The 17,400-nt window shown below is 41.3% G+C and overlaps 1 protein-coding gene across 1 annotated transcript in view; it reads right to left on the bottom strand.

Moving 5' to 3' along the window:
• Positions 1-16,371: 16,371 nt before the first annotated feature.
• Positions 16,372-17,400, bottom strand: part of LOC116865947 (thymosin beta-4-like) — a 39,200-nt gene continuing 38,171 nt past the window's right edge. The window contains exon 2 of the mRNA XM_032854605.1: positions 16,372-16,535. Within this exon, the coding sequence (XP_032710496.1) occupies positions 16,372-16,535 (164 nt within the window). The remainder of the gene's footprint in view (positions 16,536-17,400) is intronic.

Raw genomic sequence — 17,400 nt, 5'->3', positions numbered from 1 at the left:
TATTACAAATGCGTATCTGGAATGTGAAACTGTTACTGGAAACTCATCGGAACTGAAATTTCCAGTAAAGGGAACCCTTGATTTTTCAATAAAAGAGGAAATATCTATTCTGGGTTCATGTAGATGATATGGATTTAGCAATGATTTGTTCTTTGATTATAATCACTTAGTGCCTTTTAAAGAGAGAGATTCACGTCTTTGCAGCTTTCTGTGAAGACATGCTGTTATAGAAACAATGGCTAATCTTATATGCATAATACTACTGGTTCAGCCGTTAGTGCTAGTTCTGTCCATTGAGTTGTGTGCAGTGAGTTGAGCTCTATTTCTATTCTTACTATGTATATGTGGCAGACACTCTGGGCTTCCTGCTCCCCTGCCATTCTCCCTGCCTTGTTTCTTGCTAGGAGTACCCTAATTTTTCTCACATAATCATGGCTGGTGTGCTTTAAGGGAAGTTGGAGTTTCACTTAGCCTTGAGGTGAAGTGAATCTCGAGTAGTCCAAACATTCTAATGCTAATTATTCCCCTTCCAGTGATTGCTCTAGACATGGGTAGGTGCCATATTTTTGCCCAATGAGAACTGAGGGATAGTTTTTCAGGAGGAAGGTGCTTTCGTGTAAAATTTATATGTGTAAGGAAACACTTCTGTCTCTGACTGTTGTCATCTTTATATGTTGCCTGGAATTGCAGAAGCCAGTCTTAGCACCTTGAGGAGATGCTAGGCTCAGGGGAGAAGCCAACATGCTTATATTTGCAGAGTAGACAGGTGGAAAAGACCTGGGTCCTTCATGATGTCTGTGAATTACCAGGTGACTCACCCTGAAGCTACTCTACCTCTGGGCCTCTTATTTTGTAATAGAACAAAAGACATTATTTAAACCAATTTTATTTAGCTTTCATATTTTCAATAGAAATGTGCTAGCTGATGCAATGTAAAATCATGCAATTATAATGCTGGTCTCTTTGTATTCTTTGATTGTAGTTGCCAAAATAAGCTGAAGTCTGACAGTTGCTCAATAGGACCAGACATGGGCCTCCTCACGTGGTTTCACTTGCCAATGACCACTCTCTTGATATATGTAAGTACTTAAACTTCTCTTAACCAGGAAAATTTCTTTATACCTTAAATTAGTGTTTTAGGTACAATCATATAAATATTAAATGATACAGTTTATTAATCTCACAGGGTTTCATTTTTGTTGCAGTTTCTTTTTCCTCCTTAAAGTTCTTTGGTTATCTTCATTCTGGGACCCAGTACACTGAAGGAGGCCAACACTAATGGGGAACCACCTCAGTTAGCGCAAGGAGTGCTGTAGACCTTTCATTACCTTAGCATAGCCATCTCCTTTGAGCTGACATACTGTTTTCCTAATAAAAGTGCTTAATTTAGATGTCTTGAAAATTAAGTTTCCTCCTTTTTTTAAAGTCACGAGTCTGTACCGAATCATGTAATAGCAGCTGAACTTTAGAAGACCGAACATATGTGAATTGGGATTAGTGTTGTGATAAATGAAACAAAAAGTTAATTTGACATGTATTTCAGATATATTTAATTTTTCTGCTTGGTGATTACTAGACATGGATGTTAATTAATTCGTATAAATCACCAGGGTTATGGTTTATAGTCACCTTATAAAATAAATGCATTTGGATAATGATCAAGCCTACAGGGAGGTCTTACCACCTTTAGAAAATCTTCCTCAATTAATTTCACTCTTTAATAAGTTGGTCCATTTTTGTGATTATCCCTTGACATGCCTTTACCATGTAGTCACTGACACTATAGTATCTCCCTTTACCATGTGAGTAACTCTTCTTTGAATGTCGTGGTTTCATCAGGATATTTGTCAATGGACCCATCAGGGGACCAAACCATGAAAACAAAGGGTGGGGACTCAGTTAAGGGTGACACTGTGCAGTCAAGTATTCCTATCTAGGCAAAGCAAACTGTGAATGAGAGTTCAGAGAGACTCTTAGGAAAGTCGCCAGCTGGGGCCTGAGCCTTTGGCATCGCCATACAGTGATTTCTTCTTCTCTTGGTAGTAAATAAACTAATAGACTATGATCATTGTTCTTAATCAAAGAACAAAGTCCTATTCCCTTTTCTGGCAGACAGGCTACATTACATCTATAGTGAGGAGGAAAATAAGAAATATCTACAGAAAACTTTAAAAATACCTGTTTAAAGCCTATTAATTTAGAATACCTGCCTGCCTTTTTAATGGGTATGTCTATAGAGAGAGATTGGGAAGAAACTTGTTCTTTTCTGTCCCATATAAGGCAGAACAAAGATGTAACTTGATGGTACTATGTGTTTCTGATTTCTGCCCATAAACAAGTAAAACCTTTCTCAGGATTCTATCTACTTACTGGGAAATCTTCCTCTAACTCATTCCTACAGAAACTCACCAGTAGGGGTGAAACTCCTTTCTACTCTCCACTCCCTAGTTGAGCAGTGCTAGCTTTGGTTGATAAAAATTTTCTCCTTTAGCCAGAATTCTGGAAGTACTGTGAGTTATACTGAAATTTTGGTTGGCATTGCATTTGATAGGTGATAATAAGTGCTTAATATTCTTTTATGAGTCTTTATCTTTTGGCATCCTGAAATTTCCTGCCCATCATAATATAAAGAATTAAAGTACAGTTTATGTTGAAGCTGACAGACATCCCTAATTTTGGAGAATCCTAGGACAAGACCTACAAATTCTGTCTTTAATGGCATGCATGAGGCCCACAGCCTCAGATTAGCGTTGAATCACTAGCTCCTTTCGTGAATAAGAATGAATATTTGTGGGGGCCAAGAGGGTCATGTAGTTATTGTGCCAGACTCTATAAGCTTGATTGCTTTTATGCATCTTATGAAAAGTGAAATAATAAAGTCTTGAAGATTTTAATATGTCTCATTTGTAGTAAGGAGTACCAAGAAAATTGTGTGTGTGTGTGTGTGTGTGTGTGTGTGTGTGTGTGTTAAAATCACAGGGCAGAGCTACGATCACTTGCTCAGCCTGCCAGTCCTTCAGGAGCAGCTCCTTCAAGTGCTGAAAGCTTTTAAGTCCTGTTTCATTTTAATAAGGGTGGTGAAATTCCCCTGTAGTAAATACACACAGCCTTATCTAATTATATAAAGATCACATTTGTTTTCACATGTCAGGTATTCTAAACATGTTTTGCAAGCATTTTTGTCCAGTTTCTACCATATATTGTAAGCCCTTTCCATGACCAGATTTTCGGTATTCCAATTCTTTTATGTTCTTATAGGTGACACCCACTGCAAAGTACAGGGATTAAGTAAATCCTGATAACTTGCCAGTTTTATCTAATAGATAAGGTAGTGCTTTAAAGGTTACAGAAAACTTAAGCAATTAACAGCAGGAGTTGTCTTAAGCTCTTTTCTTTCCCATTTTAATGAAGAAATTTTATAGGGGTATTACAGAAAAACAACATTATATTAGTTTTAGGCATTTAACATAATGATTTGATATTTGTATATATTGCAAAATGACCATCACCATAAGACTAGTTAACATCCATCACCATATGTAGTTATGGTTTTTTTGGTTTGGTTTGGTTTGGTTTTTGGTTATGGGAACTTTTAAGATTCACTCTTTTAGCAGTTTCAAATATGCAATACAGTATGAACTTTAGTCACCATTTAAGCTCCTGAAGAATACATTTAGGGAAGGACATGTAAACATTTTAGTTCCCTCAGTAGCATTCTTTCTATGATTTCTATTTCCTTTTTTTTTTATTTAAAGATTTTTATTTATTTATTTGACAGAGATCACAAGTAGGCAGAGAGGCAGGCAGAGAGAGAGAGAGAGGAGAAGGCAGGCTCCCTGCTGAGCAGAGAGCCCGATGCAGGGCTATATCCCAGGACCCTGAGATCATGACCTGAGCCGAAAGGCAGAGGCTTAACCCACTGAGCCACCCAGGCGCCCCTGATTTCTACTTCTTAAAGAAAGTAACAGTAGATATAATGAAATACTTTGGCTACTTTCATGTTGAATCTGTTAAGCACGTAATTGTCCAGTATACTTTTTTTTGGTATACATTCCCTTTGACCATATCTTCCTTGTTGTTTCCTTTTTCAGCATCTTTTCTTTGTTAGCTTCATTGTTACTTTTCCCGTCTAATCAAGTAAGATGTTAAGTACATGGAGGAGGTTGGGACTCTGGGGTGTCAAGATTTCCCTTGACTCATGTGACCCATTAGTTGCCTTCTATCTCCATTGTACCCAGCTGACCTACAGTCAGCACTTCATGGCGACCATGGGGCCCATAGTTCCAGAGATGCACAGGGACCCAAGGCTGCCCCTGAAGCAAGAAGGAAACACACCAAAATAGATGGATCTGCCTTGGTTAATGAAGATCACAGATGGAAATATCCCCCCCCCCTTGTCGTGGACATGTGGGATTCTTTAGAACTGATGCTATTAATCAATCTGTCCTAAAACAGAAACAGTTGCAAATATGTAATATCTAGTACCAGTGGCATAGAAAACAAACCTTTAACTCAGCCTGTTTTTTTTTGAAGTTGGAAAATGTTGCCAGCCTGTTTTTTATGTAATTGAAAATGTTTAGAAGCTTTCCTGAAGAGTTGATTAATATATCAAAATCAAAAAAGGCAATTTTGAGCCTAATTTTGTTTGTTTACCGTGTAATGCAGGATTCTTGGCTTTGAAATTCTGCCATGCAGGGTGAAAAATGACTGTCAGTGTGAAACAAAGTAGTCTATTGAAAAGAACATTGTGTCTAATACGGAACAGCTGATACCAGCCCGATGCTTGCTATCTGGAATTACAATATCTCAATCAGTCTGATTGATTCCTGTGGATAAAGGAGAGTCCAGATTTGGCCAAGGGTGGCAAAAGTGAGGGCAGGGAGGGAGTCTTTCACCCCACCCACCTCTTGGGCAAGAATCCTAAAATGGGGCATTGATGGGAAGGCACTCTGGTGTAGGCTGGAGGAACTAGGGTAGCTGGGGCCTTGATAAACTCCACAGACTGCAGTTTCCCCATAGGGGTTGAAGTGACATTGTGAGGGAAGGGTTACATAGCTTCTCTGGGAGGGCCTGGAATTTTACTGTGCTCCCAGAAGCTTTTCCAAGGGCTTCTTGATTTTCTAAATCTGAATGAACAAAAATAAATAGTTATATTTTGGTACTGAGCTTTTGGAAGAAGACACCATGGTTCAAGAAAACTTAACCCTGGGGGGTGGGGAGTTTGCTGGCTTGTCCCTAGAGCATGCAACTCTTGATCTTGGGGTTGTGAGTTTGAGCCCCATGCTGGATGTAGAGATTACTTAAGAAAATTAAGAATCTTTCAAAAAATAAAAACCTGTGCTAGGAAAAAAAAAAAAAAGAGGAGCACCTGGGTGGCTTAGTGGGTTGAAGGCTCTGCCTTCGGCTCAGGTCATGATCTCAGGGTCTTGGGATCAAGCCCCACATGGGGCTCTCTGCTCAGCAGGGAGCCTGTTTCCTCCTCTCTCTCTGCCTGCTTGTGATCTCTGTCAAATAAATAAATAAAATCTTAAAAAAAAAAAAAAAGAGTGAACTCCAACCAAGAGTTTCTGCCTATTTAGTTAAAACAGGAGTACCCAACGAGAGGAAAATTTCTGTCCTGGAGTGATTTTACATCTTCCCTTTTTCAGGAAGTGCCAATTTCAAATGTTTTCTCATTATTTCAATCATTGACATCTCCTGGAAACTCAATACTTTGGTGACTAATAGCACTAAATCTGCTAGATGGTCTTTCAAATCCAGAAGCAACATCGTCTTTTTATAGGACCACAGATCTTGGTTTGCGGTTCAGAAAATAAGGTCACTGTATGTAGAATGAGGTTGGACTGAAAAACAATCTTCAGATCAACCTAGGTTCTCACCCCTTTGGGTAGAGCCTAAAGTATCTGGGCCAGGTTACCTTGTAGCCTCTGCTTAAATCTCTCTGCTGGCGGACTGGGAGCCCATAGCTCAGAGGGCATCTAATTATGACTAAGCTTTGCATCTGTTGTCAGACCTGTTTCCTATAGCTTCACTCATCAGGGGCAACAGAGAAAGTCCTCTTATTTTGTTGGGATGGTACTTCAGTTATGCGCAGGGCTACCTTGTCCAGCCTCCCTCTTTCCCTTAAGTCAGTGCTCTCCCAGTCTGAGCTTCAGCACACCCTCATGGAGCTGACATTCGAAAGGACAAGGCTACCACACAATATAGGGACATCATTCACACAGAATTTGTTGGCTCTGCAAGACATACATACAGCAGCAGACACACACACACACACACACACACACACACACGTATCGTAGTATATATAATATTAGTGGTAAGAGCTAGAGTATATCGTATGATATCCTAATGTCAAGGACTATGCAGAAAGATAAAACAAGACACTCAAGTATGAGCGGGGGCAAATACTATCTTACAACAGGTAGGTTGGAGAAAACCTCTCTAAGGAAGCGACACTGGGGAGAGTCCTGATGGAGGGAGGAAGTGATCTATGCATGCGGGGAAAGGTTCTAGTCCGAGGGGCATTGATTCATAAATTCAAGCATTTTTGGTATGAATGGTCAACGAGGTATTTATTTCCTTAAAAATATTGTCTTCTCTATCAGGTCCCAAGAAAATGAAGAGACTTTCTAAATATGCTTGCCCCAATTAGTATAAACCACAGATGGATGTGAGCTTGTTTGGGGCTTTGCGGAGGCATGGAATTTGTCTTTTTGTTTTTTGTTTTTAGTGGGGTTTTGTTTACTATTTTTTTTTAAAAACTTAAATTCAATTAATTAACATATTTATTGTTAGTTTCAGAAGTAGAGTTCAGTGATTTATCAGTCTTATATAACACCACATCTGCCTTTGGCTCACATCTGGGATCAAGCCCAGGCTCCCTGCTCAGTGAAGAGCTGCCTCTTTCTCTCCCTCTGCCCCTCTCCCTTGACACTAACCCCCCCTTCCTCCTCTCCCCCCCCCCCCATTGCTCATGCTTGCTCTTGTGCCTGGGTTTTCGCGTCTGAGAGACCACCAAGGAGCCAAGCACCGATGCAATCACATGAGGGTTTATTTGACAAGCTTAAGCTTGGGCCCAAGTATACCCGGCACAGCGGAGTAGGGACTTGGACCCCAAGGTGACATACTTAACCTTGGGCCCAAGAATAACCGTCCAGCGGAGTAGGGACTTGAACCCTGGGCTTAGTTAAGGCAGGGGTATTTATGGGTTTCTGTTACTAAAGCAGGGTGGGGCTTCCTGGAACTAAAGTAGGGTGGGGGTCTTTAGAACTAAAGTAGGGTGGGGCTTCCTGGAACTAAAGTTAGGTTAGAAAAGTTCAGCCCTGGGACACCTGGGTGGCTCAGTTGGTTAAGCAGCTGCCTTTGGCTCAAGTCATGATCCCCGCGTCCTGGGATCATACCCACATCGGGCTCCTTGCTCGTCAGGGAGCCTGCTTCTCCCTCTGCCTCTGCCTGCCATTCTGTCTGCCTGTGCTCGCTCTCTCTCCCTCTCTCTCTCTGACAAATAAATAAAATCTTTAAAAAAAAAAAAAAAAAGAAAAGTTCAGCCCTTGGGCACAGGGGTCTGAGATGGCTGTACTTACGCTAAGGCTAAACCTGAGGTGGGATGGCCTTGATATTTCTCGGCCTCCACAGCTCTCACTTTCTATATCTCAAATAGATAAACACAAACTTTAAGAAAACCCAAACACCCAATGCTCATCACATCACCCAGTTACCCCATCTCCCACCCCTTCCAGTAACCCTCAGTTTGTTTCCTATGATTAAGAGTCTCTTATGCTTTGTCTCCCTGTCTGATTCTGTCTTGTTTTATTTTTCTCTACCTTCCCCTATGCTCTTCTATTTTGTTTCTTAAATTCCACATATGAGTGAAATCATATAATTGTCTTTCTCTAATTGACTTATTTTGCTTAAATAATACTCTCTAGTTCCATCCACATCATCGCAAATAGGCAAGATTTCATTTTTTTGGTGGCTGAAAGGTATTCCATTGTATATATATCATATCTTTATCCATTCAACTGTCTGTGGACATTTGGGCTCTTTCTGTAGTTGGCTATTGTGGACATTGCTGCTGTAAACATTGGGGTACAGGGAGGCACAGAATTTGTATCTCCTTGTCCATATGAAGGCCTTTCTCCCTCTGGTGTTTCTCTCTGAGTAAATGTGTGCCTTCATGGAGTGTAAAGCAAAAGGACCCCTTAGCCAGCCCAGTCCTCTGCATCAACGCTGGTGAGGCACAGGGTGCTAGGAACCCCAGCCATCTGCTCTCACATCCCCTCCTGTGGGCATGGCACCCCACTCTTACCTGTCCTTAGACCTGTGAAAAAGAGGCAGGTAGGATCTTTATGTTTCCTCCGATGCATCTGTCCTGGTTCCTAGTGCTCACCATGTCCTTTTCTGAGGACTCGCAAATCATCTGTGTCACCACTTTAGAGTATTACTGTGTTTCAAAACCAAGCTTGCACATCCGTAGATCATGGGATGCACGTTTCCCCCCCATGCTGGGAAACTGGAATACTGTTTTTCTAGCTGCATTGCCCCAGTACCTTTTCTATTCTCTCTGATTCCTTAAAGATTACTGACAGGGGCTCTTAGATTACATCTACAAAGTCTCTCCATACTCCGGGATGTAATTTGTTTAGGCCTAGAGATTTGAACTCATTTAAAACAGCGAGATGGTCTCCTGCTATCACCTTACTTATCTCATACTTCTGTTTCTTCTAAACTACATTTATTCAACCCTCCTGAGTCTAAAGATCATTCTCCTTGATATAGAAGATGGAAATACAATAGAAGTTGTGATATACGCCTTGCTCTTTGTTGCTTGTTAATGTTGTATCATCTGCCCCAAGCAGTGAAGTGTGTTTCTGAGGTTCATCTTTTTTACTTTGACTGTAGCTGGTAAGGGGTGGGTGTGTATCTGAGTTTGTGGATGAAAGGGTTAAGCATATTTCAAATAAGCATATTTCACAATGGCGCATTGAGGGATTAACCCTCCTATCATTTTCTTTCAGTTCAATATTCCTGTGCACATTTTATCTTGTTTGCGTGTGCAGTTATGAGTGAGGGCTCTGGAACCGTGCAACCAAGGAGCAAATCCAGCCTGGCTGTTCCACTTTCTCTAGCGGGAAGACCATGGGCAGATCAGTTTACCTGTCCACATAGGAGTTGTTTTTAGATCAGTGATGATACTTACCTTGTAGAATTTGAGAGTAAACGAGTTAAAGTTCTTCAAGCGTTCCTAGCATTAACTCTGTGGTTCACTAGAGTTCTTCTTGGTTCTTCACCTTGAAAACTCTAATTTCGGGGGCGCCGGGGTGGCTCCGTGGGTTAAGCCTCTGCCTTCGGCTCAGGTCACGATCCCAGGGTCCTGGGATCGAGCCCCGCGTCGGGCTCTCTGCTCAGCGGGGCACCTGCCTCCCCGCAACCTCTCTCTGCCTGCCTCTCTGCCTACTTGTGATCTCTGTCAAATAAATAAATAAAACATTTTTTTTAAAAAAGTAAACTGTAATTTCTCCTCTGCTCATTTCCTTCTACTCCTGGAAGGAAGGTTCTGCCTAGCACATCCAGGGTCTTCTCTCCTGGTCATTCTGTTTCAATCATGCTCATTAGTTTTTGTTTGTTTGTTGTTGTTGTTGTTGTTTGGTCTTTTTAAAGATTTTATTTGTTTGAGAGAGAGAGAGACAGTGAGAGAGAGCATGGTGGGGGGGGTGGGGAGGGAGAATGTGGACCTCAATCCCAGGGTCCCAGGATCATGACCTGAGCCTAAGGCAGGTGCCCAACAGACTGAGACACCTAGGCACCCCAGGCTCATTAGTTTCTAAACCTGGTGCAGCTTTTTTCAGTTCTCAGCATCCATATCCCATATTTGGGATTCAGATGGAAGATTGGTTTTCATAGGGGACAAATACCAGAGTAGAATCTAAATCCAAAATTCATGAAATCCTTATTGATCAACTGCTATATGCCTATCATTGTACCGGGCACTGGTGAATAAATGGTGAGCCAATATGACCTACTCTTGCTCACATGGGGCTTACAACCCATTAGGGGGTGGGGTGTAGAGCCAATTAAAAAAAAAGGGTTGCAAGTGCTATGCGTGGTACAGGGTACCATGGGAACACAGAGGCTGTACCTGACTTAGGAGCTGGGAGATAGGTTTGGGAAATCTTTATGGAGAAAGTTCCTTCTAAGTTGAGACCTGAAGGACAAGTCAGAGTTAGGCAATCAAGGAAGAACATTCCAAGCAAAATGAGTAGGACTGGACAGGGCATGGGGGATGGGCAAGAAAGAATCAGGCATTCAGAAACCTATAAATGTGTTGATAACACACACCATGTACTTTTTCTGTAGGTAATCACTTTGTCTGAAGTTTGAGTCTGAAGAAAAAATGAAAATGGGCCTTAGCAAGGTCATGAGGTAGAGAAGGTCCCTTGGTGTCTGTCCCTTACACTTGGGGTGTAAGGGATGGAGCCATAAAAAATGGCATTAAGGGGGGCTCTAGGTGAATGGAATGGGTATTGTGAAATGTTCTGAATGCTGAGGCAATGGGCAGAGGGACAGTGTGCTGCCAAGTCCAGAAGAAAAGAATAATACTGCGTAGGAAAGCGGACCTGTGCATAGCCAGGAAAAAAAAAAAAGACAATTTAGTTTTATATGTTACATTTTAATAATAGTCATTTGTAACTGCATAATGAAATTTGTGAACAAAAGTTCATTTCCAGAAGAATAATCTCGAACTGATATGAAATGCCTCAGTAGGATTTGGCCAGGTTTTAATTTTAGCTTGAATAAATAATGTAAGATACTAGGCTGGGCGAGATAAAAGGAAATCTCTATACTTTCATCTCTCCATGATGGAAATAATAACTACTTTATTTCAAAACAAGTTTCCAATTAGTTTCTGTGAAATATTATTATCCCCTTTTTCCAGATACTGTAGCTCATTTTGAAACTTAATTTTGATAATATATAAACATTTTTAAAACTTACTCTACAGGAATGACAGTTATATTTGGAGAGAGGAATGCTGTTGGGCTATAACTGTATTATTTGGGACTGTTCTAAGTAATAGTAAAAATAATGAAAAAGAATTAGTCAAAATGTTATCTCTTTCATGGTTATTCATGACCTGGCATGGACTTATCTTTAGGCCATTTCCTTTAAAATTGTTCAGTGGACTTTTTCTTCTTCAAGACTAGTAATGCTTCACTTAAGGCTATAAGCTTTCTTACCCCCATTTAAAGAGTTGATATTATTTAAACAATCAATGAGCCCATTAAGTAAACACTTGAGTACTAACTATGAACCAGACACTAGGCTGGGTGCTGGGGCTTGTGTAGTGAATCAGGTAGATATGACATTTGCTTTTGAGGTGCTTAGTTTAGGGGTAGCTGAGAAAGTCTGAGGACTTTTTGAGGGAGAGGTCTTATAGAAATAAAGACCCACATTTTAATTTGTATTTTGAGTCAGAACTTGGCCCTTATCTATAAATCATATCAGATGGATAAACTGAGACACAGATTACTCAGTCTCAACCTATTTGTAATAAAGTGGTGATTTCAGTTGAAAAGTTGGTCCCCTGATGGGTTCTTTACTCCCCAGACCCCATAAGCTCACTTTCCTATAATTGCAGTGTTCTGTTCGCTCTGTTTTTCTTCCCTCAATGCAGAAAGACAGACTGGTGATGCTGTTTTTCAGATGAAGAAAACAAGGCAGGGGAGTTTACCCAAGGCCACTTATCACTTTTATGAAGGAGCCAGCATCACAACTCCTACCCTTTGAGTTTCCAGGCTGTTGCCTAGCTACCAGACCTCCCTGCCTCTTCCACTGCACAGAAGCTGAGCAGGCACTTAATAATCATAATTGATGGTGCTGGCTAAAAAGGAGAGCTCAGAGTGGTTCTGGGGAGTTTGTTTTCACATACCAATGAATTTTATTCTTCTTGTGGTCAATAACCTATACCCATTTGTTTTAGGTAGCATCCCTGTCTTGGCTCACAATGAAGCTTTCTTATCTACACTGATGATTTCTCTTTTCTCTTTTTCTCAATGTTCTTTCTGGGGGAATCTGGTTGCTGTTTACAGGTATCACACACTTTAAAAAAAAAGTCTGTCTTAAAAAAACCAATGGTTTCCCACAGAAGAGCCTCCCTATAGTGGTTTTAAGGAATAGAATGCAGTTCAGTGAAAGCTAAATAAATTACATCGGAAAGTAACATTTCTTTTTAAAGTGTTAGCTCCATTAATTATTTAACTATGTTAAAAATATTTGAGCACCTATTTGTCCCAGATACTGGTGGGAATAAAAAGATAAATTTGTTTATCCTTTCAGTTGTGATTTATTGAGTGCCTGACACATGCCAAAGACCACGCTAATGCTGGAGGTTCTGTAGGTTTCCTTGGGTTATGAATACTCCAGCGGGGGGCGGGGGTCAGACAGTTTGAAATAATCACATAAGTAGACAACTGCAACTTTCATATGAGCCTCAGAGGAGAAGCACATGATCCTGAGAATGCCCCTTATGGTAGCTTTAACACTCAGGGGAAGGGATGCTTGAGTTCAGTGCTGATGAATAATAGAGGGAACTAGACAAGTTGGAAGGAAGGAGCGTTTCAGTCAGAGGCAACAATATGTTCAAAGGCCCTGTGGTGGGTGGGAACATGTGCAGTCCAGGAGCCATAAGACTAGTATGGTTGGAATGAAATAAGATGTCAAGAGGAAGCTGGAAAGGCAGGTAGAGGCCAGACTGTGCCTGGAACCAGACACCTGTACTATATTCTCTTAGGGCCTCAGTCTGATTTCAGGCAAGGCTATGGTGGACAGTGCCATCAGCTCCCACCAAGTCTGTGCTGACCTCATTGCAAGTGTGCCTGGGCTTCTCTGGTCCCCGGGTCTGGGGCCTTCATTGGAGACCACTGGTAGTCACATGTGAGCAGCTCACAAGTGCCAGCGAGTTTGCATCCCCAGGCAACCCCCAGTTATTGGTGGATGAAAGTCAGTGGGTGAATGCTTCTCCTTTTCATCTCTGGCGGACAGTTTTTGAAATGCATTCCCCACAGTCCCTCAGAAGTTCCCATTGGATTGATCACAGTTGCTCGCGGTGGTGGTCAGCTTGCTCGCGGTGGTGGTCAGCTTGCTCAGCCATTTCCTCCTTCCCTGTTTCGCCCATGCTCCCTAATCCATGACTCCTGATCCCTGGAGTCACTTCCCAAATGAAACAGCATAAGCGAGCTTTTGTATTCTGCTGTTTGGGGGGAAGCCAGATGGAATTACCATGTTAAGGAGCTTGGAATTTTGTCTTGTCTTAGAAGCAATGGAAGATGATTGTTTTAAACAGGGCGGTGAATTGGGACTTTCGTACTTAAAAGAGATCACTTTGGCTGCGGTGTGGAAAATGGATCCAAGCAAGGCAAAGGTACCTGAGAGCAGAGTAGTTCATGGGCTGTCGCAGTCTAGGCAAACATAGCTGGAGCAATAAAGATGGAAAGAAATAGATCTGAAATATATTCAGGGGCTCTCATTGACAGGACTTGGTGATAGATTGGCTATGGCAAGTGAGGGGCAAGGAAATACTTGAAAAGACTCCTAGGTGTCTGACTTTCTTAGATGAATGGATGATGGTGCTGTTCACTGAGTTGGGGGGACTCTGGAAGGTCAGGTGTAGGGCAAGGAGTATCAGTTAACGTTCTTCACAAACCTAACACAAACTGGCTTAAACAAAAGTGGGATTAGTTGACTAACAGAAAGGAGGGGAAAAAAAAGTCTCAACTGGCTTTAGGCATGACTTGTTCAGGGGCCAAGCAGTGTGAGGAGGCTCTGCTTCTCTTGGGTACCTTTGGCTGCTTAGGGAAGCAGGACCACTACATTCTCAGACCACAGAGTACGGGAAGGGGGCTTTTCTCTGCAGGAGCCTGGCTAAGGCAGCACAGGGCCTCATTTGCTCTGATTGCATCATGTGCCCACCAGCCAGGAGAAACACTGCTTAGGGAGATGGGATTTGTGGATTGGTTTAGGTTAATCACTGCTTGCTCCTGGTTGTGCATGAAGGTGGGGTCATTCTCACGGAGACTAGGTTGGCCAAGAGTGGGAGGGGTAAAGTTCTTGAGGGAAGTCTGGAAGTTGCTGCTAAAGGAAGGGGAAAATGGGTGCTGAGAAGGTGACTGAAAGTTCTCATTCCCAGGGAGAATGTTCCTGAGTTTTGTTCTGAGTAAGTGTTTGAGGTTCCTTTAAAACCTTCAGAAGACAATGGATGACAAAGACTTAATTCAGAGGAGAGTTCTGGGTGGGCTATACCTTGGCAGTAATTTGCATAAACTTAGCCATTGAAACTGAGGAAAGGGATACATTTAACTGGGAGAGGAGTACAGGCTGAATGGTGAAGAGGACGGAGGAGAAGAGGACCAAGGAGCAAGTGTTGAAGATTTCCAACACTGAGTTGGAATTCTTCTAGTAAAGGGGAATTGATCTGAAAACAGAAGAAGGAATAAACAAAGAGGCAGGAAGAAATCTTAGAGGACGGACTCACTGAATAAACAATGAATGTGACACACAACAGCTGTCTTCTTGGGATTCACAGTCTGGTGACCAAGCTCAAGTTCCAAACTGATGTAGAGAGAACTTCAGTTTCCCCAAGTTAACTGTTGTATTTAAGGCATGAATCCCAGGTGCATCTGGTGGGAACACAGAGAAGAGAATGGCTAATTATTCTTGGTGGGGAAAGGGCTCACGTGAGAAGAGTCTTGAAGGATGAACAAGGTTTTGCCATTTGGAGAGTAAAAAAAGCTCGGGTCCAAGTTCAGCTTGCATAAAGGAGTCTCGAAGGAATCAGAACTAAGGGATGACAACCTGAACTAGGAGAACTTTAGGAAATAAGCAAGGACCAAGTAAAAGTATGTTGGCTAAGGAGGAAGAGCTGGAGGGCTCATACAGGTCCTGTTGGTGGATGGTTATTTATCCGAGGGTTTGACTGTATCACTCCATCACTTCAAAAACCAGCCCAACTGGCCTTTATCTTAGATTGGCCGGGTGGTTGACATATCATGTTGGTTTTTTTGTTTGTGGCATTAGAAGGACTCTAGATCTAAAAGGTTTTTACGGTAGATATTGACTAGTTGCTTTCTGTTACTTCCACAGTGAGGATAGGAATAAATGATTACATTTCAGCAAAGGCAATTTAAGTTAGAATTTGGAAGTGTTTTCTTATCAGTGACATTTATTTTACTTGTCTGCATCAGCCTTACAATTTATAGACTCAGTCAGACAATGATAATAACAGCCAAAGAAAGCAAGTCTGTACAATAAACAAGCAAACAAACAAAACAAATAAGTAAAATCATTAAGTTTATTGGGGATGGGAGTGTTAAGGAAATTACATCTGGAGCAATCACCATCACATTTCCAGCTAGCTAAGGACATATTTCTGAAGGAATTATGATTTAGGGATCTGATTAGCCAGATGGCTATATGGCGCACTTTCCAGGCATTCCAAGGAAGAGGGTAGCTGTGATAGGCACATTAATGGCCCCTCAAAGACGTCCACGTCCTCATTCCTACAACCTGTGAATACATTTCATTACACGGCAAGGAAGAATTTAGGTTGCAGGTGAAATTAAGGTTGTTAATCAGCTGACTTTAAGATACAGAGATGGATTATTCCTGGTGGGCCTCATTTTAAAGCATAAGGGTCCTTTAAAGTAGGGGAAGGCGGAATAAGTCAGGGAAAGATGTGAAGATGCTATGCTGCTGGTTTTGAAGATGGAGGTAGGGGCTGTGAACCAAGGAAAGCGGGCAGCCTCTAGAACCTGGAAAAGGCAAGGAAGCAGATTCTCCCCTAGAGCCTCCAAAACAGAAGGTTCCAGCTCTGCTGACACCTTGAGTATATATAGCCCACTAAAGGTCATTTTGGACATCTGACCTGCAGATCTGTAAGACAGTAAGTTTGTGGGGTTTTTGTTCTTTTTTTTTTTTTCACTTCAAAACTTTTTATTTGCATGTGAAAAAAAATTGTGCATTCCAATAATTAAAATCATTTTAACCGAAAAGGGGCACTCTCATTAAACCACATTTTATAGCCTGCAGGGCACCTTGGACCAGCTTGATTTTTACTCAACATTTCACTGTTGTCGCATCTAGTTTCTTCCTTCACCAGCATGCAAGTTCTTTTCCTCCCCTGCCAGCCAGACAGGCAGATGGGAAAGGCAGGCACGGCCTTCGCTGTCAGTGGTTCTTTGATGTGAAAAGGGGCAGCGCAGTCATTTAAGCTTGATCCAATCTCTTTGCATCTAATAAAGTTAAACAGCTAAGAAAAGTAAAATAAGGCAATGCTTGTGGAATGTATAGTGCACAGTGGTGGTGCACTCCGTGTTAGGATTTACCTGCTTGCTTCTGTTCAATCGTTTCTTTTGAAGGCAGTGGATTTCTGTCCTGTGTTTCTGTCTTCTTCAATTCTGATTTATCGAATCTCTCAATCTTAGCCATATTGGGTTTGTCAGAAATGGTTGCAGAGGAAGTGGAGCGAGGCGCACAAGCTAGCAAAGGCTAGAGGTCTGTGCAGTGGCTGCTGAGTCTAAATTTGTGTTGTTTTAAGTCCGGTGGCTGAGATGGTCTAATGGACGAAAGACGTGGAGTCTGTTTGCTTCTGGGAGAGATGAAAACTCGTTGGAAATAGGGGAGTCCATGGACTCAAGATGTTATTATTATCTCTTGTTGATTTTTAAAACCTTTTATTTTGGGACTTTTAGAAAAGTTACAAAAATAGTGCCAAAAATTCCTGTGTACCCCTTACATAAGTTACCTAAGTGATAACATTGTAACATTTTTGCTTTATCATCTTCTCTTTATACATAAATATATAAATAAAACATATACAATATAAATACAGTAAATATTCTCTAATATTTCTCTATGTGTATTTATATATTATGTATGTATATATAATTTTCTTTTTGAACTGTTTGAGAGTAAATTGAAGATATGATGTCCCCCTTTTCTCCAAATAGTTCATTATGTGATTCTTGAAAAACATAATCATTGTACAGTGATCAAAATCAAGAAATTAAAAATAACACAATACTATTAGCCAGTCTAAAAGCTTATTTAAATGTTGCCAGTTGCCTCGTTAATGTCCTTCACAGCAAAGAGAATTTTTTTTTCAGATCCAGGCTCTGACCCAAGATCACATGTTGCATTTGGATCCCATATCATTTGTCTTCTTTCATCTGGAACAGTGATTCAGTCCATCTCTGTGTTTCATGATTTCCATATTTTTGAAGGGTACAGGCCAGTCATTTGTGGACTTTCCCTCAGTATGGGTTTATGTAATGCTCTTGGATGATTAAGATTCAGGTTATGGATTTTTGGCAGGAGTACTCAGTAATGGTACCGTGTCCTTCT

The sequence above is a fragment of the Lontra canadensis genome, unplaced genomic scaffold (assembly GCF_010015895.1).
Source record: "Lontra canadensis isolate GAN:19392208 unplaced genomic scaffold, GSC_riverotter_1.0 scaffold8, whole genome shotgun sequence".
In the NCBI taxonomy this organism is placed as follows: Eukaryota; Metazoa; Chordata; class Mammalia; order Carnivora; family Mustelidae; genus Lontra; species Lontra canadensis.
The sequence above is the reverse complement of the archived record's forward strand: the minus strand, read 5'-3'. Positions and strand labels throughout refer to the sequence as shown.